At 36.8% G+C, this 26,649-nt stretch overlaps 1 protein-coding gene across 2 annotated transcripts in view; it reads left to right on the plus strand.

Moving 5' to 3' along the window:
* The first annotated feature begins 385 nt into the window (after positions 1-385).
* Positions 386-26,649, plus strand: part of USH2A (usherin) — a 580,537-nt gene continuing 554,273 nt past the window's right edge. For both annotated transcript variants that reach the window (XM_088799150.1, XM_088799151.1), the window contains exons 1-2: positions 386-1,078; positions 4,607-4,772. In XM_088799150.1, coding sequence (XP_088655276.1) covers positions 594-1,078; positions 4,607-4,772 — 651 coding nt within the window. In that variant the 5' untranslated portion in view covers positions 386-593. The remainder of the gene's footprint in view (positions 1,079-4,606; positions 4,773-26,649) is intronic.

Raw genomic sequence — 26,649 nt, forward strand, 5'->3', positions numbered from 1 at the left:
TGTGTAAAGAAAATCTATACAATTCTTCACCTTGTTAGGCAGAGTGGATAGTGCTAATTCTCTGGGGCAGAGAAACAATCTGCACTGACTATGCTGAATTATATTAATAAAAATAGAAGCCTGTATATGTGTGCATATATAATAAAACTGGTTGTCCCGTAGACTTTTTAAAGGGCTGGCTTTGCTCGATCACATGAAGATGTGTGTCAGAAGAGTGAGTGTTTTACTCCAGACAATGTACTTGACAATGTTTTTTGTTGTTGTTGTTTTTCTTTTTGAAAAGCTTGGTTAGTGGTTCTTATCAGGGCCTCGAAATCCTCACGCTGAGGATGACCTGAAGTTCTAATGATGTTACAGCTTTTCCTTCACACTCTGTGTTTGATTCCCAGACACCAGCTGCTACTCATGTCGTCACCATCGTCGAGAACGCCCGTGGTATTACCTCAGTGTGAAAACGTGTCTGCGGTTTCCCGAAAATGGAGTCTCACAATGTTACTTAAAACACCCTGCTTTCAAGTGTTGCTGGCAAGCGGCGCGGGCCTTATTATTTATTGAGGAATGCTTTGTCAGGAGGAGAATGCTTTTTTGTAAACATGAGTTGCCTGGCTCTTTCACTGGGCTTTGGCTTCTTGTTTCATGTCATTGAAACATTGATCTTCGCCTATTTTGCTTCCATCTCGTTGGCTGCTCCTCAGGGCCTTTTCCCAAGGCTGGAGAATGTGGGAGCTTTCAAGAAAGTGTCACTTGTGCCAACCCAAGCAACGTGTGGACTCCCGGACCATAGCACTTTCTGCCACAGCTCCCCGGCTGCCGAAAGTGTTCGGTTCTGTGCCCAGAGATATTGCATTCAGGATTGCCCACACAGATCTTCACCCCCAAACTACACGACCCTTCTGTCAGCAGGCCTCAGGAGCTGTGTCACCATAGACGAGCGTGACCTGCACCCCGACTCCCCTGGCAATTCGACAAGTCTTCTTTTCGGAAATCACGAGAATTGCTTTTCTTCTCCTCCTTCTCCAAGGCTGGTGGCATCATTTACTTTAGCTGTGTGGTTGAAACCCGAGCAAGAGGGTGTAATGTAAGTAGTACAGTGAGGGTAAGCTTTCCTAGACTCCTAAAAATCAGTTGTCGTGAAGGTTATTGCAACTCGCATTCCAGACTAGAAATGAAATTCATGCGATAGAGGGCCAACTCCTATTTTAGTGGTCCCCATCAAGATTTCATTCCGAACATTCTTGATTTGAATTTTGTTCTCCTTTCCAGGAATGAAGTGAGCCCTCAGAAACAAGGGTGTTAACATGGTTGCATTGCAGTCAGTCTTGTTTAAACCAGGGATTTCTTAGTAGTTTAACTCAACGTCCATCTTAGCCGATAGAAGCCAAACCAGGCCCAGTGAGTTTTAAGGTATAAAGACTAGTTATAGAAATAATTGATATTTTCAAAGTCCTGGTCTAAGTTTGTATAAATAACCTACTCCTACTAGAGTGTAAAAGTTTCATTCGGCAAATAACTCTCTGAGGGTTTAGGACTGTGCTTTATTCATCCTTATTTCCCCAAGAAAAGATGTTTGTTTGACTCCCGGGAAATGCCCAGTGATATGAGTTGAATAAATGAGTAATCCTTCCATCTCTGCAATGATGTAGCTTTTGGCTCTTTACCTAGTGGTGTTTTCATCTGTTTGGAACTATATAAGGAAGCATGAAAGATGCTCCAAAGCTTTTATGCCATTGATCCCCGTAGAAATGCCTTCAGTGGGGCTTTCTTAACATCATCTTTTTGCTCGTTATATAATCACCTGTTTTTCATTCTGTGACTAGTCTCTAAAGCTGACACCTAATGTGTTTCTCTTACGTGTCTAGAGTCAATCTGGAACTTGGAATACGTAGGGTGGTTTGGAGGCATTTTTTTGCTTATCTTTTGTCTTCCTGCAGGGCTCTTACTTTGTTTCCGTGTGACGTTTTTCTTTGTGTGAGAGTGTTGGCCAAATATCTAAAAACTTGTGAAACAAACCAGAAAAGTCTTATAATCTCATAAGCAAATAGGACTTAAATGTCTTTGGTGTTTAGTTTTAATTTGCCCAGTGCGAGTTGGCATATTTTCTTTTTTTCTTCAATTTGGAGGAAAAATCATCACAAACTGTTAATTCTGTTTCTGTATCTCCCTTAAAAGAAAACCCTGCTTTCTTACTGTTTGAAATGTCAGTAAATCTAACTTACTCAGTTTATGTAACTGGTGTACGAAGAGTCTTAAAAAACTGTCTCTTGACAAAGATGGGTGGGACAAAATATTTCTTCCAAGGGATGTGTGTCTACCAAATTCATCTTCTATTAGTATCATTTTATATAAATAAGACAGACGTGTTTACTGAGGCAGTAGCACACAGTTTACAGTTTTGAGAGTTCCATGCATCAAGGTCATTCCCATTCTCAAAACTAACATACCTATGGGAATTGGGGGAATTTCGGGGTGTTTGCACTAGATAAGTAAAACAAACAAAACATGGATTATCCAATTATTGTTTATCCAGGAACAGAATAAATCCAGTCCCTAAATATTTTGCTACCTGCCTTCCTCTCACATTCATTATCTACCAAAGCTAGTATGTTTACAAGCAAACAAAATAGCAAGGAAGATAATCAATAACATATTAAGAAATGCATTTTCAGTAAGCTTGGGGAAATAAGCCTGCGTTTGGTAAATACGTTCTTGAGTAATGGTCAAATGCTAACTTGTAGATTGAAACTCAAGAAAAACAAATAGAGGCAATTTTTTCTTAGATATTTAAGACCTGGAGTCATGAAATAAAGAGAAACTCTTTCATTCCAGTTATTTAGAAATATCCACCAACTGAAGGGTTAAAAAAGATCATACTAGGATTTCTATAAAACTTTATTTTTACTTTATATAGAACCTTTATGGCCCCTAAACCTATTTGACCAAAATGTATACTTATTCTCTTAACTTTCTCACCAAATATATGTACAAAATATATTCAAATACTGGCAGGGAAATAGTGACTGTTAGGTGTTGTCCAACCTTATTCTTACCTCTTACCTCTGGGAAAGAATAAATGCAAGTGGAGGAGATAGTTTGTGGAGAATGTGCTGTTGAAGGAACGTTTTCAAACATCATTAGCAGTAATTCTTGGTTGACCCTGTCTTATATTTGCCTCGTTGGTGATTCCTTCTCAACTTGATTGCTAACTCATCATTTTTCAAAGGTCTGCTATATACCAGGCTATGCTTCTATCCTCAGAAAACTCACAATCGAATGTGAAGACAGACCAATTGGTATTATTAGCAAGGCAGCACAGTATGTTGAGCACAGATGAAGGACCCCTTTGCCAACTCTGAGCAGGGAGGGTCCTGGGATCAGATATAATCATGACAATGTCTGGGCTGGGTAGGAGGCAACCCAATGAAGAAAGGGACCAAGAGTCCTTTCCTGAAGTACCGGATGGAGTTCTCCTCCCTGGACTATTCCACCTTCTTGAGTTCATTTCTAAGTGATACAGGCTGATGACCATCTTTAATAGCTAGCTATCTGGGGAGATGTCGATGGCTATTGTCAGCGATATTTCTCAAAACAGCAGATCTTTGGAAATAATCCACTCAGAAGGCTACTAGCAGGCATTCACAATATTCTATCTTCTGCCAACAAGTGGAGTTGCTGGTTGAAATGTGATGGAGAGGAGTGGGGCTTAAATGCATACCTGTTTCTTAGTAGACATAGACTGGCCAGAAATACACAATGATATAATCAGTATAAAGCAAAACTTCTACTGGACATATGTTAATATAGAAAATAAAAAATAAAAATGACATGCGTCCTTCAAGGGATGGGAAAAAATGAGAATAAAAGTGATTTTAAAAAAAATAATAATTTGATAGCTGGCCTGACACAATTCTTGAGATTTTCTGAAAATTCTATTTTATAAGAATATTATTTCAGTGTGTTCTTAGACAGATGATCAGATAATCTTTCATCCAAGATCATTAACATTCTCTCAGTGCCTCAGTTGGACTGTGTGATCAAGGTGAGCTAGCCCATCATTTTACAAACACTGGCTGTGGCTTCTGGCCAGTGACGAGGAAGGAAGTAAACACTAATAGTGGTCCATTTTCCATCTCTCTGTGGGAACTAAATCAAGCAGTTTAGAGCCCTCCTTGGGCACTAAATTCTCTTCAGATTAAAACAAAAAAGAAGAAAACAGAAAGATTTGCACTGGTGACTCCGTACCTAGGATGTGTATTGTGCCGCTTCCTATAAAAGAAATAGCAGAGGAACTAATGAGCCAATCAGCTAAATGTTAGTTTTGCAGGATGATTCAACCACTTTAGCTTCCACCGTGAATGTCAAATAAGGGTGTTGAGGTTCTGGGGCATATGTTATAAATAAGAATTCTATTTTTTTTTTTTTTTTTGAAATAAAAGGACTCTTTAATTGGAATAAAGCTTGCTCTCACTATAATGACATCCGGGCACTTGCTCATAGCACACCCTTTTGAGTTGAGTTTTGGGTGAGTCACACCTCTGTGACTGTACAATGCCTTAGCACGTCTTACGGGTAGATGCTGACCTTTTCTTTTTTCTGGTTGCTTCCTAAGGTGTATCATAGAAAAGACGGTGGATGGGCAGACTGTGTTCAAACTTACAATATCAGAGAAAGAGACCATGTTTTATTATCGCACAGTAAATGGTTTGCAGCCTCCAATAAAAGTAATGACACTGGGGAGAATTCTTCTGAAGAAATGGATTCATCTTAGTGTGCAGGTGAGTCAAATAAAAAATATTTAACATTTGGTTAAACACAAGGACCTATCTTCTTTTCTTTCCTTTAAATGACATCTTCCCACAAGACCTTGGGCAGTGTCTTCATGATTTCAAGTATATGTAAATGACAATGAAAAGAAAACAATATTTAAGTGACTTAATGATGCATCTCTTGATATACCAGCATTTTCCCGCCCCCTCCCACCCTTCAAAATTGCTGTGAAAACATCCACAGAAGCTTAAGACAATGCTCTTTGGAGTAATAATAGCCTCAGGAAATTTTTGTTTTATTTGGTGCATATATTTTGTTTTGTTCAAAAATGAGTGAGGACTCTTCTGGTATCCAGTAGTCACTCCAGTGTTAAAACCCCTGCCTGGGTTTTACAGCTGTCTTTTGCACATAGCATCTGATGATGTGAATAAAATTTGGCTGTTGCATTAAAACGCTGACCTTAGAACTAATGAACTTTACACATCAGACAGTCAACTGCAGTTGTCAACCACAGTTTGTATTAACCTTAGAAGCTGCTAAAGGCTGAGATAACTGTGAGATGCCTGGTATTTTATAGTTCCTGGGTATAGATACAGTTTATCCTCTGGTGTCTTCAGGGCCCTGGAAGGGCCCAATGCAGCCCAACTTACACTTGCCTTCATACTGGAGCTACTGTGCCTGAAGTTCCCAGTATAGGCTCTCATAGAAGTGTCTAAACAGTGGTTCTTAAAACCCCGTTTGCACTAGGGGACAACTGTACCCTCACTCATTTGATGAAAACAGTCTTTAATTTCTCACCTTTCCCTTCCTGAATCAGGCAGTGAGTAGACTTCCTTAGAGGTTCTTGAGGATTGTTACTTGGGTGTGAAAGTCTGTTTCAGAATAGAAATCATTCTTGAGGATTTAAATACACATTGTACACATGCTTGTTTAGCCTGATTGTAACTGAAATTCTGCCATGCATTTGCATAGCAGTGTGTGAAAAGCCTTTGGAAGAACATTTCAAGTGGAAATACAGAGAGGTTACAATGATTAATTTCTATAGGAAAGTATTGGCAAAGTGATATTCAATCAGAGTGTTTTGCCTTAACTACTCAGCTTTTAGTTAGGATATGAGTTTAGCAAATGAACTTGGCAGGGAGTAGCATTTACATGCCACCAGGATTGAAAGGGTGGTCGTATCTGATAAGGGGCCTTGTCTATAGCGCAGGATGGGTTCAGTCTGTCGGTCCTACCTCTCCTTTGATCAGTAGTTAGAGGATAGGGGCCTCATGTGTTCTGTATCTTGAAGTTGTCCATTCCACCCACAGACCAGTACAACACAATTGGGTTATAAATGTTAAAAATGTGGAAATAGAAACTGCCAAAGAAAGAGAACCTACAGAGGATGTCAAATCGATATGCTTGTTGCATATTTTTATAACAACGATGATAAAAAAAAATGCTCTTTACTTGCCTTTGCTTTGCCTTATCGGGGAAACTGTGCCATGTGTTGGCAGGGAGTGGTACGTTGAAAACTTTACAGAGAAAGTTTAAAATCAAAATGCAAACAGGTAACCAGGACTGAATTTCTCTCCTGGAAGGAAAATGCTCTTAGAGGGCTTGTTGAAATCAGCATTATCTTTTCAATAGATGTCACATAGGAGTCCTTTCCTAGTTGAGACAAAAATGTTTTATGAATCTTTAAATCTTCCCCTTTTTTCAAGAAAAGGTGGAAGTCTTTATGCTTTAATGAAACTGCTTTATTTCGTAACGGTTTGACTAGCAAGAAAAACTTGTCCTTTCCAATTTGTGTACTTGTTTATTTATTTATTTTGATGTAAATTTTTTATTTTTTTTCCCCACTCTACATGTTACTTTAAAGCTACGGAACTAAATATTCACAAAACATTAGAAAAACACCATGCAGACTGGTCATTCACTCATCTGGTATTTATCAGTAGATTTTGGCGTACCCAGCATTATGAAAATCTGGCTTCGTTCAACTGAAAATTACAGAGCAATTATTTACTCTAAATTGCGATCTACATAGGGTTCTCTTATTGGACACGTCTGAATGTACTTAAGATATTATGAAATGTATAATAATTCATGGTATCGATGTTTAATAAGGAATGTGCTCTTTCCTGGAGAGTTGTTATAAAAAGTCGTGGGAAGGACAAGAGAATAGACGTAGGGACATCTAATTCAGGTCATGCCGCTCTGTCGTCTTAAGCCCACGTGACTCCGTTTCCTTTCTTATGTAATGAGAGGATTGGACTGGATGAATAAAGCAAGACATCCTTGATCTCTACATAAAAAAGGAAGTAGAGTGTAGAGTGAGGCACAATTTATTAAAGAATGGAAAGCTGTTGAGTTGTGTAGGGTTATCTATGTTGTAAGGAACAGAATTCACTCATTGGCTGACGTCAGGCATCTGCTTTTATCTGCTTCCCCATGTCGTCTGGTATTTACACAGACACATTTGTTTTTGCTTGATTTTATGGCCAAATTTTGAGCAAATGCAGCTTGTAACTGATTCACTGTATAACTGCAAAAAATATATTCTAATATAAAATGTAACTTACTATTGCATTATTATGTAGTGTATCCAAATTCTGTTTGATTTTGAGATTAGGTACGTCCATCACTTTTGGGTATATAATAGAACATATAATTGATAGTCTTGTTTTAGTAAAGTTTCAAATGGTAAGTCTGTAATTAATATGTACGCATATTTTCACTCATCCTCCAATATGGCCACAAATCAATTAATTTATTTGGTGTGTGTGTGTTAAAAATGAAAGATCTTTATTCCTGGAAATGGCTCAAGCCAGAATTTAACTTACAAAGGCATAGTGACGTGAAATTAATCAACAGATCTGACCTTATACCTTGCCTCAGACAGTTCACTTAGTATCAGCTATCAGTAAAATCAGAATTCCAACTTCCAAAATTCAGAAAAAAGAAATGAGTTTTAGATAATTAAATTCCTGGGCAAAAAAGATGCCAGGAAGAGCCAGACATACTAAACCATGGAGATCTAGTTTCCTAAACAAAAATGCCCGATGTTATAGTTGTGGCTCTAACAGCTTTTATTCAGGAACTAGCATTTTGAAGCTTAGACCTGTTGGAATATGATTATTTTTTAAATTAATATTCATTCAGGGACTTGAATATGCCATGATTGCCAATTTAAATTTCACTTTGGGATTTAATGTATTGGCTATTTCAAATTATATCAAGCTGAAATTCATTGTCATATTTTTTGTACTAAAACTGGAAAAAATCAATTCAGTCTTTTTATTATCAAACAGGGAACACTGATGGCATTAGCAGATTTTTTTAAGCTTACTTTTCATATTGAATCAGCACATGGTACAGTTATTGTAAGAGATCTCTTTTGATTTTTTAAAAAAGTTTTGAAATACATAAAAGGATTTTGGTTGAGCAGTTTGTTATGGATTGGTAGGTAAAACCACCTTGAGGTATATTCATATTTAATTGCATATCATTTAAAAGTAAAACCTCAGAGTTTCCCATGAAAATACTGTTTTCCCTTAATACGTTCTGTATATTTTATAGAACAAATAGCATCAAAGGATCATTAGTATATTGGTATAATACCCTATAGAAATGATGCTGAAATACAGTAAAACGATTACTAAAATTTGAAGCTTATGAAATCCTGCAACTATGGAGGCAAGAGACCATTTAGCGATGGGGTTGTTCATAATTTCCTATGCTGTTTTGAAGACTCCTTGATAAAGTGGAATTCAAGAGGCACGGATGATTCTAGCTACAATAGTGTGGAAAAGGACAGTTGTGTTCTGCTACAATGAAGGGAAGAAAATGCATGAGTAAATAAAGTTTTAGGAATCGATAGATGAAGAATAGGAGTTTCATAATCATAGTTTGTTCATGAAATATGTTCTTTTGATTTATGTATTCAATCTGAAAAAGGAAAGCTATTGATGGTTCTGGTGAAAAAGAAAATGCAATTTAACCTCCAGTTGTTAGAATAGATAAGCCGAGTCTCTCAATTAATCTCTGGAGTGTATGCCCATGTGCACACTTTGTAAAGGTCTTGCCATGTCTCTATTGATTGAGGGAACATAAAACGTCACGCAGCCTTCAGTAAGCTCTACGTCCTGGGATTCTCATGGGAGCACCACCTCCACCCCCCACTTCAAGAAAATCTCAATCCATACCATTTGCTTAATAACTTTCATTGCTTTTAACTACACCTATTTATGTGTCTACATGTTAAACCTTGTTTATTTATGCAAAGCCTTCTGTTTGTGTCTAGCCAGCTGACCATCACCCGTGTTAGTGCAATAGTTTTGATTATTCAAAACTAAGTAAAGATCGATAGAATTAAACAAAGCTTTTCAGAATAATCAGTTAAAAATCATGATGATAATAGCTGTCATCATTGAGCATATGTATGATTACATGTGCTGTGTTAAACGTTGTACATGCTTAATTTTTCAAATGCTGATAATAGTTCTGTGACATTGGCTTATATTATCTCCATTATAGAGATGAGAAAAATGAACCTTGGAGAGGTTAAATTACCTGCCTAAATTTAGAGTTTCAAGTTTCTCTGACCTTTAATTGAAAAAAAAAAAAAGAATTGCAGCGAACCTAGGTCACTGTGAAGATAGATCTAAGGAGTAATTAATTAATTTTTAAAGTTCTCCAAATCCTCCCCAAAATGAACTGAAAAAAAAATCTGTAAAGTAAATATGCATTAATTTTTTATGTTTGTGTATATTTGTAATGTAAATATTTATAATACCTCATATATTTACCTGATTTGTACAAATAATTTAAATCAATATAGTTTGTAACTCTATCCCTCATTGATACAAATGGTTTAAATATACAAAGAACATAGTTTTATATAAAGTTATGCTCAGTATCTCTGCGGTTCATGGTAGTCAGGAAAGACTGCAATGGATTAAAGATAGAATATTCCGCTTAACCCATCCTGGTCCCTTGGTCGATCCATGCTGTCTAGAACAAGCCTTGTTATCATCCAGTAGAAACAAGAAGTGGGGATTCTTCCCACTTGATTATAGAGGTAAAACCATCCAAGTAAAAGTTGATTATTTTCTGTGCAGTTTTGCATGTGCATTTAAAATACAATGTTTAGTCAGAAGGCAAGGCTTTAATTTTTGACATTTTACTTAAAAATCGCATCACCCTAGGAAAAGCATGTAACTCTTCGAAATGTTAGATACCCATTTCAAGTTGGGATACACACAGTCTACTTGGCTTGTACCAGATGTGACATATAAAAACTACAATGTCTGATAAAGCTCCACTACAATGGAACTAACAGTCTTGTAGGAGGAAAAGACAATCAAATAATCACACCAAAAAGCAGAATTATAGCTGTGATGTGTCCCAGGGGACCATATGAGGACAGCTTGGCAAAAGCAGTGAGGTCAAGGAAGGCGTATTTGAGGACATTATATTGGATATGTGTATTCGTTTTCTAGGCCTGTCCTAGAATAATCACAAACGGGATAGCTGCAAACGACAGACATTGTATTCTCTCCACTGTGGAGGCCAGAAGTTGGAAGTCCAGGTGTCTGGGAGGCCAGGCTCTCTCGCAAATCCACCCTTCCCTTCCTTCCTTCCTTCCTTCCTTCCTTCCTTCCTTCCTTCCTTCCTTCCTTCCTTCCTTCCTTCCTTCCGGTTTTCTCCCATATTTCTTCTAAATGTTTTACAGTGTCATATTTTGAATTTAAGTCCATGCTCCATTCTAGGTTAATGTGCAAGGTGCAAGATTTAGATCAGGGGGTGTTTGTTTTGGCCACTGGATGTTCCAATGGCCCAGCAACACTTGTTGAAAAGGGTATCCTGCCTGTTTATTGCTTTTGTACATTTATCAAGTATCACTTGGGTATATTTGTGTGGATCTATTTCTGGATCTCTATTCTGTTCCATTAATCTCTGTGTATAGCTCTACCAGGACCCCACAGTCTTGATTATCATGAGCTGTAATATCTGTGTAATATTTGGCAGAGTGACTGCTCCTACTTCTTTTTATTTATTTATTTATTTATTTATTTTTTTTTGCCTATTTCAGGGCCTGGGCCTTTCCATATAAGTTTTAGTGTAAGCTTGCTTAGGTCTTCCAAATGTCTTCTTGGGATTTTGATAGGAATTGCAGTAGATCTATAGATCAACTTGTGGAGACTAGATATCATGTATAGACTATGTTGAATCGTCTCATACACGAACATGGTACATGTGTCCATTTATTTAGGTCTTCTCTGGGTCCTTCTGTTTAGAGGCATTTTGTACTCATTAGCACACAGATCCTGTGCATGTTTTGCTAAGTTTACTCACAAGCATTTCATTTTCTTTGGAGCGGTTACAGTTAGTCTTGTGTTTTAAATTTTGGTTTCCACATATTTATTGTCAGCATATAGAAATGTTATTGATGTTGGAGGGTTAATCCTATATGTTGAAACCTTGCTGAACTTACTCATTCGTTTTGGAAGTTCTTATGTCAATTGTTGGGTTTTCTGTGTAGGCAGTCATGTCATCGACAGTTAGGAGCACTTTCATTTTTTTCAGTCTGTAAGATTTTCTTTCTTTTTGCCCCCTTGTTTCAGTAGCTACGATTTCTAATCCTGTGTTGAATGAGAGTATTAAAAGCAAACATCCTTGTCTTGTTCCTAATGTTAGGGAAAAAGCTTTCAGTCTTTCACCGTGAAGTATTATGTTAGCTATAGGTTTTTAATAAATGTTCTTTATCAAGGGGAGGAAATTTCCCTCTATTCTTAATGTACGGAGAGTTCTTATTATGATGAGTGTTGGATTTTGTCAAAGGTCTATTTGCATCAATTGATGTGAACATATAATTTGTCTTCTTTAGCCTGTTAATGTGATTGATTATACTGATTTTTCAAATGTTGAACCCAACTTAAACACCTGGAATAAACCCCACTTGGTCATGATGGATAGATCATACCTTTTCTATGCTGGCTGGATTTGATTTGCTAACTTTGAGAATTTTTACATCTATGGTTCATGAGATGTATTGATCTGTAATTTTCCTTTCCAGTACTATCTTTTGAGTTTAGGTCAATGCCATCTTCATAACATGAGTTGGGGAGCATTCCCTCCTATTCTGTTCTCTTGAATAGATGATGTCAAGTTGGGGTTAATTCTGCCTTAGATGTTTGGGAGGGGAAATGAAGTCCTGACTCACTGCATCTCACTTCCTCGTTCAGTCTTGTTGATGCTGCACCACTCTGACGGTGCAGCTCCTGATGGGCCCTGACAGGGGTCCAGGGAAAGTGGAGTGCTGACTAGCCCTGCTGGTACCATCTCATTCCGTCTTGTTGTTGCCAGGTTGGGGCAGAGGCTCAGCATCTTGCTAGGCCCAGGTGATACAAGCCTGGTAAATAATTGGAGTACAGACTACATCAGCCTGATAGGGGATGGTGGTTCAGCTCTACAATCACCCTGGCACTAGTACATTGCAAGGGGAGTCAGAGTGCCACCCCCTTCTATGGAGTAGGGGATAAAAAATAAGCTTAACTCATTCCCACCAAAACAACCCTTACAATTCATTGGGGGGGGGGGGTTGCCTTCTTCCACCAAGTGGCGGATGGCAGATGTGCCCCTTCTTTGGTTTTTCAGCATCACCCTGCAGGGAAATTGGAACCCTGCCTGCTTTTGTCAGGAGGAATGGAAGATTAGCTCTCTGCATGGTCCTGTCAGCGCCACTGTGTAGGGGCAACAGTGCTGCCATTTACTTCTGCTGGGTGGGAGGGTGGGGTGAGATTAGCCCCCTGATGGGCTCTGCTGGAACCTTGAGGGGGGGGGGGAGAGAGAGAGAGAGAGAGAGAGAGAGAGATTTGTCCATTGGTGTTTGTCTACAGTAGAGCAGATATTTCCAAAAAGGTTTTCTGTTTTAGGCCTCCCTTTTCCTGGTCCATTATCTAAGAGAAGTAGACTTTTCTTGGAACATATTTTATCTTTGCCTGTGTCAGTTCTAGGAGAGATGTTTCTGGAATGTTCTGTGTTGGATATATGAGTGGCAATAAGAAAACCTAGGGGATTTACTGCCATGTTGTTCCTCAAATCCTGAGGTCCCTAAGGTTTTGTCTCCTTCCTCCCACCTAGAAGCTCATCTTATACTTGTTTGTTGTGTTATGTTTAGAGATTCTGAATTGTGGAGAGAGGACCTGGAAGGAATAGGGCGATTCCACCTTTGTCAAAATGAGAAGTCACGACTTTATAAATAGGACCCTGTCTACCATTTTTAAATGCTTGTTGTTATAAACTCCTCATTATGTTTAAAGCACATTGACTAAAATGGTGAGGAGTGAGAAAGAGTCCTTCATAAAATGAGTTGGGTGTAGGAAAAAGGACAGGGAGGAGATACGCTGGTTAGATACTGCGAAGTCAATCCCTGACAAACGCAGACGTCGTCTTACTTGTACATAAAAATCTGGTGTACATTGCAGAAGTGTTTGGGTGTACTGGCTAATTATAAAGTGCTTATGAGAAACCTACGTATGATTGCAGGTTCTCTTCACATTTTTCAGCAACTGTTTTGTCAAAATTGAAGATAAAGGTAGGTTGACATTGTTTCTGAACCAAGTATCACACTGGGTGTGTGTAGAAAAACCAGTAGGCCAACAAGGTGTGTTTTTGGTTTTTTTTTGCCTGTGATTATTTTAACTACTGTTGCTGGCAGAGAACCATGCCTTTCATGTGGGCAAGTAGAAGATTAATTCTCAATTAGAAACATAGGCTTGAAGCAAAGGCAACATTTACCTTGCATCAGTGTGTCGATATTTCAGCTCATTTCCGTGACCACGAGCACTTCAGGGGAAAGAGAAATTGCTAATGTTTCATATTAAACATGAGAATGGAGCAAGGGGAGGTAATGCAATTTGTACTCTTTTGACTTTTTGTTTCAATTAATCTGCGCAGGTTTGTCTTTTTGAAGCAATTTTGGATGTTGAAAAGATACTTGCGAACCCTCAATACTTGTTTCTGTCTGTGTTAGACTTACTGTCACCTTGTCTGATTTGTGAATGGTGGAAAGTAGGGTCATTATAATGCAAAAGCAGTTGTCATTATTTGGAGATCTCTTGACTGGGAGTTTCTGGTGTTACTGTATGTAATTTGATGTTCATATGTAACTGGTTCATGTAGTGATTAAAATAATAAGCAATGCTTGATCATGTCTAAAATAAATGCCAAGGCTAAATTCTTCTATTAATTAGTTAGAGCTTATCCAAATTAGCATCTATAATTATGAGCTGTTGTTAATTTTTGTTGTGACCTATTAGATCTAGTGTCCTAAATCATTAACATGAGTGTAACTGAGCATTAATGATAGGTGATTTACTCTTTTAATAATGTACAGTGGAAGTTCCTATGGAAAATGTACACTAATAAATACACATTTGAGATACTGTTTCAAATAGAACCATAGAAAATTCAAGTGGAATTTCAGATTGAACTTAAACAAAAGTGTATTAGGTGTTCTTACTGAGCCACACATTAAAATCCAGAACTGTGTCCCTTTGCAGGCAGTCTCTGATTCAAGGTTTCCTTCTACTCTGACCTACTTTTGTATGTCTTTCTGTTTCCTTAAGTCCCAATACATTTCTTTCTTTTACCAACTTTTGATATGTTTCTTAAACTGGTGCCATCTTATGCCTTTGTATAACACGTGATAAAAGTGCTGTTACTGCCTCTTGATATTGAGAAATCTAATGTTTATGTACATATCCGTGGAGTAGTAGAAAACAGAATCAGTAAAATGGCTCAAAATTACCCCAAGTGTGGATTTTGTTTGTGCTCACATTTTTATTAACATATGTCATGTTCTTGAGTAGATTCCTTGTTTGGGGGCAGCGATTCTCCGTCTCCGCACTATGGCATTTTAGACAGGATCACTCTCTGAGTAGGGGCTGTCCTGTGTGTTACAGGATTTTGGGCAGCGTCCCTGGCCTCCATCAACTGGCTGCGAGTAGCAAACCTCCCTTACCTCCATCGACCGCCATTCCAGTGACAATCAAAAAATGTCTTCAGACATTGCCAGATGTCCCCTGAGGGGCAAAACTGCTTTGGGGTTACACCCTTAGTTATTTTCTTTCCTTATAATTTGCACAGTGTATATGATTTTTTGGGGGTGGGGACAGGCATAAGTGATAATGCCACACCTGTACAGTAAAGGCTTGGATTTAAGGGTCACCATATTTAACTAAGAGAAGTTTATCAAAACATAAAGCAAGAAAAATAGAGATGAAATTCTAAAATGGCTTATGCAATTTCTAAGGATGGTCAATAAGAATTCTGAAGAGGTGACATATTACATTTTGACTTAAAAAATGATACAAGTTAAAAAGGTGATGGTTAAAAATTTTTAGTCAAAGAAAGTACATAGAATTGCATCAACACTATTATACCTCAAAGAGAAAGAGTCTCAATTGTATGAAAACAGTAGGATTTCAGTCAGCAGTTGATTGAAAAAGGGGAACGATCTTGCAGAAGTCTCAAAACTATTTTGCGAGTGGCACAGTGTTTGGATGTGAGATCAGATGGTTAGAGTTCAAATGTCTGAACCGGTTATTAGGGCTTTAAGTGGATGAGCTAAAGCATTTGCCAGATTGGCAATTTAAAGACATTTGCAGGTGACATTTGTCTTTTCCATGAAACGTATGTTACCCATTCTAGAAAAGATTTCGAAATGGCAAAATGAAATCATTGTCACATGTTTGTATAATACTTTTGTCTTTCTACATTTTTTATTCACGTAAATTGTTTACATAAAGCAAAATTTGCTCCCTTTATACACACTTCTGTTAGTTTTGGCGAATGCATATTGTTGTGTAGCCATCTTCCAATTAACATATAGGAGAGTTTTATAACCTCCAAATATTCCTTTGTCTTACCCTTTTCCCACCCTCAACCCATATCAACCTCTGATCTGTTTTTTGAGTAAATGTCTAGGAGTATGATTGCTGGTTTATATGGTGGGTATCTGTTTAAATTTATCAGAAATTGCCAAACTTTAAAGTGGCTGTATCATTTTGCATTCTCACGGGAAAAATGTGAAATTACAGTTGTTTTGCATTTATACCAGCATTTACTTAATATGGTCAATTTATCTGCCTACTTACCTGCCTATCTATCTACCTGTCATCTATCTTAGCCAGTAAATATTACTGATATTTATCAGTATCTCATCGTGGTTTTCATTTATATTTCTCTGGTGGTTGATGGTTGATGGCATCTTCTCCTGCATTTATTTGTCCTCCAAGTATCTTCTTTAGTGAAATGTTTGTTCTAATCTTCCCATTAAAACAAAACCAAAACCAAAAACAAAGCACCTCTGTTCTTTGTTTTCCTATTACAGAATTTCGATGGCTTGTATGTAATCTGCACAGAAACCTTTGTCAGTTATTTGTTTTGCAAATATTCTTCCAGTCTGTAGCTTGTCTTCTCATTCTTTCAAGAGTGTCATTTACAGATCAGAAGTTTTCGATTCTCCAAGTTTGGACTCCCCTCCATAATCTCTTTCCTTTGGTTCATTTTTTCAGAATCCTCAAGTCCTTTTTGTATTTGTCCAGAGTTTTAGTTGTAATTGCAGAGAGAGATAGACTGAAGTGGGCTTACTCCATCATGGTCAGAATCAGAAGACTTGTATGATGCTTTTACATTTTCAGTGTTTTATAAAAATTATTTTTGATCCATTGATATTTCTGATTGCCATGTTACACATGAGAAAATAAAAACATCAAAAGCCATACGATTTTTTAACTTAGAAATGAATGAAATGCCACGTGGGACATTACCAGTGAACTAAAACATCTGGACCAACTAAACCTTCAGAAGTTAAATATTACTTAGCGTGTTCTGACTGCAATCCTAGAATGAAAGTTATACTTATGTACCTTATTGAATTCTTATTTAGTTCTTATTTTTGGTATACTGGGGGTGACAAAAATGTACACATTTTAAGAGATGTTATTTATGTATTACTTTTTGAAGTTGAATTGAATTATGATAGCAGTGTGTGTTATGATGTTTGCTCATAAGATGGCATTAATCAAATGAATGCTAGCAACATTCATTTTATTACAATTTTAATACAGTCTTCCTTTCTTAAAATGTGTATACACTTTTTTGGCACCTTCTGTATACACACACACACATGCACCATGCATATTATTTTTAATGTTTTTGGAACTTCTTTGATTAAATTTTCAATTTAAGTATTTGGAAAAGAATACATGTTTATAAAAACTGTGTAAATAAGTCTGTCAAGGAACTTCATTTCTTGCGATGTGCAGGAGGGTCTTTTAGGCTCAATATTTTTGGTGACATAAGCTGTCACCAAATAGTATATGAGGCAAGCAGGTCCACAGTGCGCACGATGCAAGATCATATATTAACGTTAGGCTTGGCCAATGGGCCTTCTGTTATTACGTGTAATAAGTTGAAAAGAACCTTGATAGCCATTTTCCTAGTAAACAAGTCCACTCTTCTTGCTTAAAGCATTTTACTTTTGTGAATGTAAAAAAGACCATGGACATCTACTGTGCACACAGCACTTTTTAAGAGGAACTGAAGTTACTGAAGATAGTGAATCTATGACTGGTATCCTCAAGAACCTGTACCGAGGAGAAAAGAAATAAGGTTTGAGGTTGCGTAGAGATTTTGGAGAAATAATTTTTGAAAAGTGAGATTTTTTTTTTAAATCACAAAAGTTATCGAATCAATATTTTAGAATGCTTAGAAAAAAAGAAAAAAGAAAAAAGATAAACCTAACCAAACTCCTCCAATGATTCCGCTATAGTATTGATGTAATTTCTGCCAGTCTCTTCCGTGCATGTTTTATATAATTCTAACCATAACATATCCTTAGTGCATACATCATGTTAGCTACCCCCCTCCTTTTTTCTTTACAGGTAGCCTTGTGTTAAAATGTGTTTCCATGTAGTTCATAGTTCAAGGTAGGTGTCAAGGGAAGTAACAGAGATTCCATGAGAGAAGAGGAAGGAGGTTGCCACAGAAGGAAATAGCATGAGAGTTCAAGAAACTGCTATACATTGGATTGGTTTTCTTTTTTGATAGGGTAGGAAGCTATGTACCTGTCCTTCGTCCTGTAAAGACTTGTCCTTAACAGTGTGATTTCTGTTACACTCGAAGCTGTTAGAGGGTCACAGTAAGTACTTACTGTATAACAGTTAAGCAGTGAGATATCAGTCCATCTGTCTATGTCAGTTGGTTTCCTACTGAGTCAAGGGTTTTCCATGTATCATTTGATGAGTGCCCTCTGCAGAAGGTACCGATGAGACTACTGTGGCATGGAGGGATTGGAGATAGTTAAGAGGAGAGCTGAGTGTCAGAGCAGTTTGGAACTCAACACATTTTTCTAGGTTGAAAATAGGCACGGACAGAAAAGGAATGGGTAGGAATTTTGTTTTATGTAGGATTAAAACCTGGAACAAAAGCATATGGGCACGCGCAGAATCTGCCCGAGAGGTCACAGTGCCCACGGGGACACAACGCTAAGCGTCATTTACCCTCCCTCACCTTAGTTCTCTTGTTGGTAAAATGCAGTGCTTATGCAAACGCAATACATGTCAGAAAATATCTGCAAGGCATTGTCTAAAATTGACCCTCTGGATTTCTTCATGCATGCCTGCTTATTATTTATTAAGATGTATTGGGAGCAAGTCTCAAATGGCAGGAAAGATAAAAGGCAGATCTGCGCATTGAAGAAGTGGGGTTAAGCGCAATGCAACAGAAACTCTTAGACTAATCCAGAAGGACTTGGCCTGTCAATCAAATCTATATTCATTTTTTTTTTTTTTAAAGATGAGTAATGGTTTGTTATTCATCTGAGTGAGCTGGCCGATATAAGTTGTAATGAGATGAGATCTTGGGGCATCGATGACCAGTTGAGGACTGACTGACCAATTTCAAAAGATGCTCTGAAGGATTGTAAAGTTTAGTTCCATGCGTATTTTGATGATAGTTGCATCTATATTTAAAGCTTTCTGTCACTGGAAGCACTTCCTGGTGTTGTCAGGCTGTCTATTGGACTGGATGAGCTGCAACTTCTTGCAATTGAATGTCAATAAGACCAAAGCAATTTTGGTTGATTCATAGCCCCAGCTTAAGCATATTCACTTGCACAGATTACATTTGACAGATAGTTACCTTCAGCTGAACTCTGTTGGTTAGAAGCTTGGGTGTACTCTTGACAGTGAGCTCAGAGTTGATGCCTAATGTTTATTTCATATTCTGTTTTTACCTTCCCTAATACTGCATGTGTATATCTATATTTAAATATATTCACAGCTGATATTCTCGTCAGTCCACTTGTTATCTCTGGACAGAATGCTGTAATGATTCCATTTCGCTGTTTGAATAAAAATAACTTGCATTCACCCAGCTTTAATTTCATTAAATCCAATGAGTAATGATTAGTTTTAAAGTGTTTCCTTGTTGAGCAATTGCAACACTATAACAAGAAAATGCCCAGGTGATGGGAGAATTCTTACATCTCTAAAAACTTAAAATCTTCAAGATTTAGTGTGTGGTGATGAATACCAAGAAAATATATCCACATTTATTTGCCATGTCACTATTCCTTTATCTGCTGTTAGTTACTTAGGTCCATCAGTTCTCTTCAAAGCTTACCTGTAGAATTATACATTTCAAGGATATTTATCCCTTTAAAACGAATATAATTTAAAGAACATACTCTAAAGTGTTTTCATTGAACTATGAAATGCATAACTCAATATGCAATACCATTTTTTTTAAGTGTTGCCATTTCTGAATATTTAGATTGGGCAGATAATTAAGACTTGTGACTTTGTGTTGAGGAGGAGGTGTAGTTGTGTGAATTCAGTCTTCATTATGGTATTATATTCTCAACTTTTCAGTTATGTTAAATTAATTAAGATGCTGGTTGGGAACTTTAAAGGACATATAGATCTAATAATCTGGGCCTAAGTCTCCTGTTCTATACAAATAACACTGCAAAGCTCTAGAATCCCTTTATTTGACTAGGCGGATGGCAGTTGTGTTTGCATCAGCCTCAACCTAGGCCGGAAATAGTGATTTCAAAGCAAACATGTTTTACTCATGCGTTTCTACCTTTTCTAGAATCTGCAATTTTAGGACATCAAACAATTCAAATTATGTTGTTACACATTTCACAGAGGACAGACCCTCAGACCAAAGTAGATAATTTTTTTTTTCAAACTTGTTTTCTCTACATTTACTGGTATAGTTTCTCTTTCTTACTCTTCTTCTTTTTTTTAACTGACAGTCTCTCTTTTTTTTTTCTCTCTTTAACTGACAGCTAGTAAATGTACTGACAGTTGAGAAGCAAGATTTAAATGTAAGTCACTATTATTTTGTCCACCCGATACCTGAGCATTAGGTGGAAATGCTTGGCTATATTTTAAAATAAAAATTAAATCATTTTCTCAATGATCCTGAAGGGAAAGATGTATAGAAAAACTGTTCTCTGTAAATAACAATGTGTTTGAAGCAAGACAGTAGTGAATTTAGAAATATCAAACTTTTCTCATTAGAGATGTGACTAGTGTTTGTAATGAAGAAAGTAGGCTAATTATTTAAGGTAAGTATTTACTTTCTGTTCCATTGGCTATAAATCTTTTCTGCATGGAATTAATGGAGAGCACATGAGTGGAGCAAAGAAAGCAGGTTAAGGAATTACTACCAGAATAAAAATTTTCTCCCGCTTAAATATAAGATTCAAAATTAAAAATAGTTGTATTATCATTAGAAAAATCCTCTTTAGTAAATTTATCCCTTGAAGAAATGCTATGTAAATGCTTGGGTGTGAAGAATTATAACCTATTGGTAGACATATGTTGGGTCAACCTGTACCAACACGTTTATCTTAGAAGGACTAATTCCGTACTTGATTTAAAGACTGTTTTTGTCATTTCTCTTAATTGTAAATAACAGTTGAGTTTCAAAACAAGGAGACAAACAAAGGGTAGTATTTATGTATTTATTACTCTGATGATGTTCACAGGGTTTTATTTCATCTTTTTTTTTAACCTCAATATTTTTATGTATGTGGGAATTGACAGAGGGGAAAGACTTGAGATTTATATTTTCATATTAAAGTCTGTGGTTAGAAGCTGGTCAATTTCATCCAAAACCTTTTGCCTCTTCACTTTCACTAGATGCTCAAGAAATGGGCCCGTAGTTCTTTTTAATTGTTTTATTCTGCTTCTGTCACTACTTTTATATGCTTAGCCTTGTACTGCAATTATATGTAGCTTTGTGAAAATTTGTCATAGATTAAAATTGATTTGCCTTTAAATATAATAGTTGCAGTATCCCTTTGATTGTTTAAAAAATACCTCGTATTGGGAGGCAAGGAAAGTCCTGGATAATAAGTTACAAAAGGCAGGAATTTCCTCCCAGTAAAAGCGGGAGGTGTTTGTTTGGCAGGAACTTTAGCAAGTGGTGTCAGCAGCTTAGAAGTTGCCGTTGGACTGTCGAGTGTTATGTAGATAAATTGTAGCTCTGGCTTGTCCTCCAATGTCATTCTTTGATTTCTGCATTTTGGTCTGACTGAGAACAAGGCCTTTTGCAAATGCCTCATGACATGTGTAGAAAGCTGCTTTTATGTTAAAAGTGATATGTTTTCTTCTTCACTATGCTCACAATAAAATTAACCTTCTAAGTCTTAAATCATTGGGAATTCCTGTGTGTATTTGCAATTTCCATTTTAAGTCAAAATATTAAAATACAAAGAATGGAAACATTTTTTTTAGTTTTTTAATTTTTTTTTTTATTATGAAACTACAAAAACAACAAGTTAGTTGGTTATTGGGAGCAAGAACCAAAGAGCAGCATAACCAAAACACAAATTTAGTGGCTTTCCTGTGAAAGACAAAATTCTTTTTTTAAAATTAAAGTTTATTGGGGTGACAATGGTTAGTAAAGTTACAAGATAAAATTCCTAAGGAGGAGATCCTTTAGGATGAGCACCCAAGAAGGGAAATCATTAAAACAATCTCATTTATTGAAAAATTATTGGTACTTACCATATACTATGCTTGTTTTACTGACTTCTCAAATTGGAGACACCTTTTGGATACGCTTGATTTACATGAAAGATTTTTTTTTTTTTTTAAGAGAACAATGGTAATAATGAAAATCAGTTAGTTAATTTTTTGAATTGTGTTACTTTTAACTGTAAATAGCCAGGTAACTGGACTGTGCCAGAAGGGGGATAGTTCTGGGCAAAGACTTTCCCCCCTTTGCGCGGATGCTATTCAACGGGCAGCTTGTTACTGTATGACACACACTTGATTCTCAGGAGGTTCGGACAAAAGAGAAGGTTAGAGGGTCAGGAGAGCCTGAGCGATTCAGCGAGATAGTGGAGTTGAATTCCCACACCAGAATTTTGCCTCATACCTAATTCAGACAGTGTAATAATGGGGGAGAAGGAGAGAAGGCGGGTGGGGGGATGTCTTTGCAGGTTAAATGTTAAAATAAGGTCCTTTATTTCTGTCCCTGGTGGCACAGGGCATTAGAAACCCTGTGACACATTTGGGAAGCGTTGCTTTAAAATAGATTTTAACGTTCGAGGATCTGTGAAGGGTGTTATTGAGTACTTAATAGATTCTGTGTTTGCCTACTGCAGTTATTACCCAGCCAATATCTACCTCATCAATGTGTAAAGCACTCGGCTCACCTGGAGACTATGTACTGTATTCAAACAACTTTTATACCCACATTCTTTTTGGCTAATAATTATAAAACGTTCACTATCTGAAGAAAGTTGTCTAAATGTTACAGTGTTGGTCTTGGATAGTTTAACTTGCACGGAATATTCCATGCAGAAAAAATGTGGTGTGTGTTGAAGACTGTTCATCAGGTCAGCTGCACCAAACTGAATTGTGAAAATGGAAACTAAATTGTTAAAAATGGATTCCGTAGTTTGTTTTAGCTGCCAAAATATTATTGTCATTGACGTTCATTACTCTGTAACCCATTTGTCAAATTGATATTAGTTTTATAAACTGTTTCTCATGATCAGCCCATTTTTTTATTTTTGTCTTTTCCAAATTATATCCTATTAGATTCATAGAAGTATAAACCTTATACATTCTGGATCCTTCATACCTTGTATAAGGTAATGAAACCATGTTCTTAAATGTAATTTCTTTCAGTTTACTTCAAAACCTCTTCATGACCCATCAGGATTTTCAAGTTGTTCTGCAATAAAATTCTAAGTCTGAGAAGCTAACGAAAGCATAGGATTGGTGTGTAAGCTCTGCCTAGAAAGCTGAAACATTAACAGGAGTCGTTATTCCTTTTGAAACTTCCATTCTGTTCAGTGTTTCTCTGTTGTTTGTAATTGCCAAACAATTTATTTATTTCTCAAGTTGAATACCATGTGTACTTGCACTGTGTAGAGATTTTGGAAGTGACAAAATTAGCCAAATAGAATCTTGGTAAAGAGAACTTAGTGGAAGAGATTAGACATAAACACTGGTGACTGTAACATTTATCAAATAATAAATAGGTGGTTATAGTTGTTGAGAGTTAAGTTGATTTCTTCTGACTGTGGTGAAGCTACAGGAATCATAAAAAATTTAACCTGGACCTTGAGGATTGGAACATTTTCAAGAGGTCGAAGTGGAGAAAGGTTTCCCGGCTCGAGGCAGGGATGTGGAAAGGCACAAAAGTTAGAATATTCATCTAATTCTTAGGAAAGAGTGTGATAGGAAAATGTGATGGCCCAAGGTGACATTACATAGGCTTTGTGCAAGCAGAGTAAGGTGAAAATCTGAAGGAATTTTAGTGTCAGGGGATGGACACTTGAAAGAAGTTGAGAAGAGCGTTCAGTGATTAGAAGGAAACAAATGGAAACTGAAGAAAGAAGCTGATTAAAATAGCCCTTACTTAGTTTTAAAACTAGTGTTGGTTTGACTCTGTCTGTGCCAGCACAAAGCCACCTTCCCCCCAGGTGAATCTGGAGCAGTGACTGCCATGGGCTCAATAGATAGCCCTGTCACCTTTTGTTGTCACTCAGGTCCCTTCAGTGGTGTGTCTTCTCCCATATTCTCATGCCATTGTTTCTGTTTCTTTACTTTCACTGTCCTTTCTTTACTTTCAGCTTCCACATTTGGGCAACACTGTTATTCTGCAGTAGCTTGTCAATAAACTATCTTCTCTACACTTTCAGCTCCTTTGTCAAGAGTTTTTCAAAACTCTGTAGCCTCACTTTCACTCCTCTGTACCACCGCACTCAGTCAGGCTAAATGCCCTCTTTCTGATATATCTACCCAAAATGATAACTTTGGACTACAGACCGAAGTTAAGCCTCTGGATCCTTGAATTTGTTTTTGAATCTGTTGGGTCTCCTCTGTGTTCACGTCCGTCCTTTGCTTCTAGCCTAACCACAAATAACATGGGTTTCATAGTCTGCTAACCTTTTCTATTATTTCATTTCCCCTTGTCCTTCTCTTGACTCCAAACACACATAAACAAATCCTTCGCCCACCAGCTGTGTTAATGCCTATGCAAAACTGTAGAATAATACTGAAGAAAAACAAACGTGAGGGGGCTGAGGCCATTATAAATTAATGATTTCCAAGGGAAGCTGGTCTGTCATTGCAGCCTTAGGGTAAATTCCAGAGGTTCAGTTTGTGATTCAAAGGCTGTGCATAATTTTATTTTTGGTACATGTTCACAGATTGCCTTCAGAAAGCCGGTGACTAATATAGACTCCTATCAAAAGCGATTCATAGTGCCTGTTTCTCAATTTCTTATCAATACAGGGAATTATCTTTTTCATTTTTCCCAATCTGATGGGCAAAATAATATTAGGGCATTCTTGTTTCATTTTGCATTGCTTACCCTAATTTGTGCATGTCTTACCTTATCTAGGCTTATTGGCTGGCCATATGTCTTTTTTCTTGAGTAATACCTGTGCTTTGCTGTCTTTTTAAATTAAGTGGTTTGCATTTTTATTGATTACTAAGAAGTCTTACTATATTAGCAATTCCCTCAGGTAATTTGGAAGGGTTTAAATTTGGTTTTATTTATACTAGTGATTATTTAAGAAATCTACGTGTGAAAATAAGCCTGAAATCTATTTCTCAGGTTGTGAATTTCAGACATAAAACTATATGTTAACTCCCACAAGAAAGTAAGGGAGTTATCCCACATTTGCTTTATGGAATCTTTTTGTCTCACATTTTAATTTGTATTACAATAAATAAGGATCCTTATCTCAATATGTTATTGCAAAATTATTACAGTAAAACGATGATATTTTATTTCAAGCATTATTATAGCATTTTTACAACTGTTATTTTTATTTTTATCTTAAAGTTTATTGGGGTGACAATGGTTAGTAAAATTACATAGATTTCAACTGTACAATTCTATAATATATAATCTATATACAACTATTATTTAAAAGTAATATATGTGTGTGCATACATATGTATATATGTGATATATATATATATCATATACATTTTATATATATTTATATTATTTACCATATATATATATTTATATATATGGATTTGATACTCATTTAGCATCCTTTTATGGCAACTTACCTAATTTGGTGGGTATATTTCTATTCTCTGAAAGGGAACATGTCTGGTGAAGTGCCTTATCTCTGCATAGTTGAGAATATCTTTCTAAAACCTGTACCTATGAACAATGACTTGGATGAGGATGGAATTCTTTTCATATTTCGTTTCACTTCTGAGCTGTTAATACTCTGCATCATGTTTCTGAAGAGAATTCTGAGATGAGCTGGAGAATTATTTTTTGCGGTAGCTGTCCTCTTTTTTGGAGTGTGTAGGATTCTTACAGGTTTCTTTCTGTATCCTTCAGATCCCAGGACCATATATTTGATACCTTTTACCCTGTTCTAGCTGATGGAAGGAGAACTGACTCTGGGTGGTGAACACACAATGGGATTGATAGATGATGTAATACAGAATTGTACACCTGAAATCTATGTAATTTTACTAACAATTGTCACCCCCAATAAATTAAAAAAAAATTAAAATGAGACAAAAAAATGTTGATTATTATTATATCTCTGAGTTTCTATCTTGATTGGTTTTTCTATAAGATCACTTTCTTCCATTTACATCCAAGTTACATAAAAGGTTGTGTATACTCCAGTGTACGTATTCATGAACTTATTCCAATCACCTCAAACCTCTTTGTCAAGAGTTTCTCTTCTCCCACTCAGGCTCTTCATTTTGGCCTTTTCATGGCTCCGTGCTTAACACTACGCACTTCCCATTGTGCCTGCTCACTAGGAGACCTCATTCACAGCCATGATTCCTGGTACTAGTTGTATACCCATTACAAAATCTAAGTCCTAAATGTACGTTACCACAGGGCTGTCAGTGATCGTTCAAAATTCATGTGTTATTAGTCTAAGTTTTAAGATCCCTTAGCTTGGAACAGAGACCTTGAATGACTTACCTCTGGCAATCACACAGCCTCATCCTGGGAGGGCTCCCCATATATCTTTCATTCTCGTAGCTCTGAACTCTCTAGCCTTCACATGCCTCAGTCTTCCTTACATCTGTAACACTGCTTATGTTTTTCATTATGCCAGAAAAACTCTCCCCCTACTGTTGATTCACTTTTATCCCACTTCTCCTTGAATTAGTTTGGCATCGAATTACAGGAAGCCCTTTCTTATCTCAAAATCTGAATAAGATGTGCTTAGTCTTTCTGTGAAATCACTGCAGTTAACTCAATGTTCTTTATTTGTACCCGCCACTGGTCTAAAGAACTTGAACGTATTTACTCTTGTTCCCTTCAGGGCTTGGCATCATGTCTGAGTGTGGTTAATTCTCA

Source organism: Rhinolophus sinicus, chromosome 6 (genome assembly GCF_057876585.1).
Source record: "Rhinolophus sinicus isolate RSI-liver-muscle chromosome 6, RSI-T2T, whole genome shotgun sequence".
In the NCBI taxonomy this organism is placed as follows: Eukaryota; Metazoa; Chordata; class Mammalia; order Chiroptera; family Rhinolophidae; genus Rhinolophus; species Rhinolophus sinicus.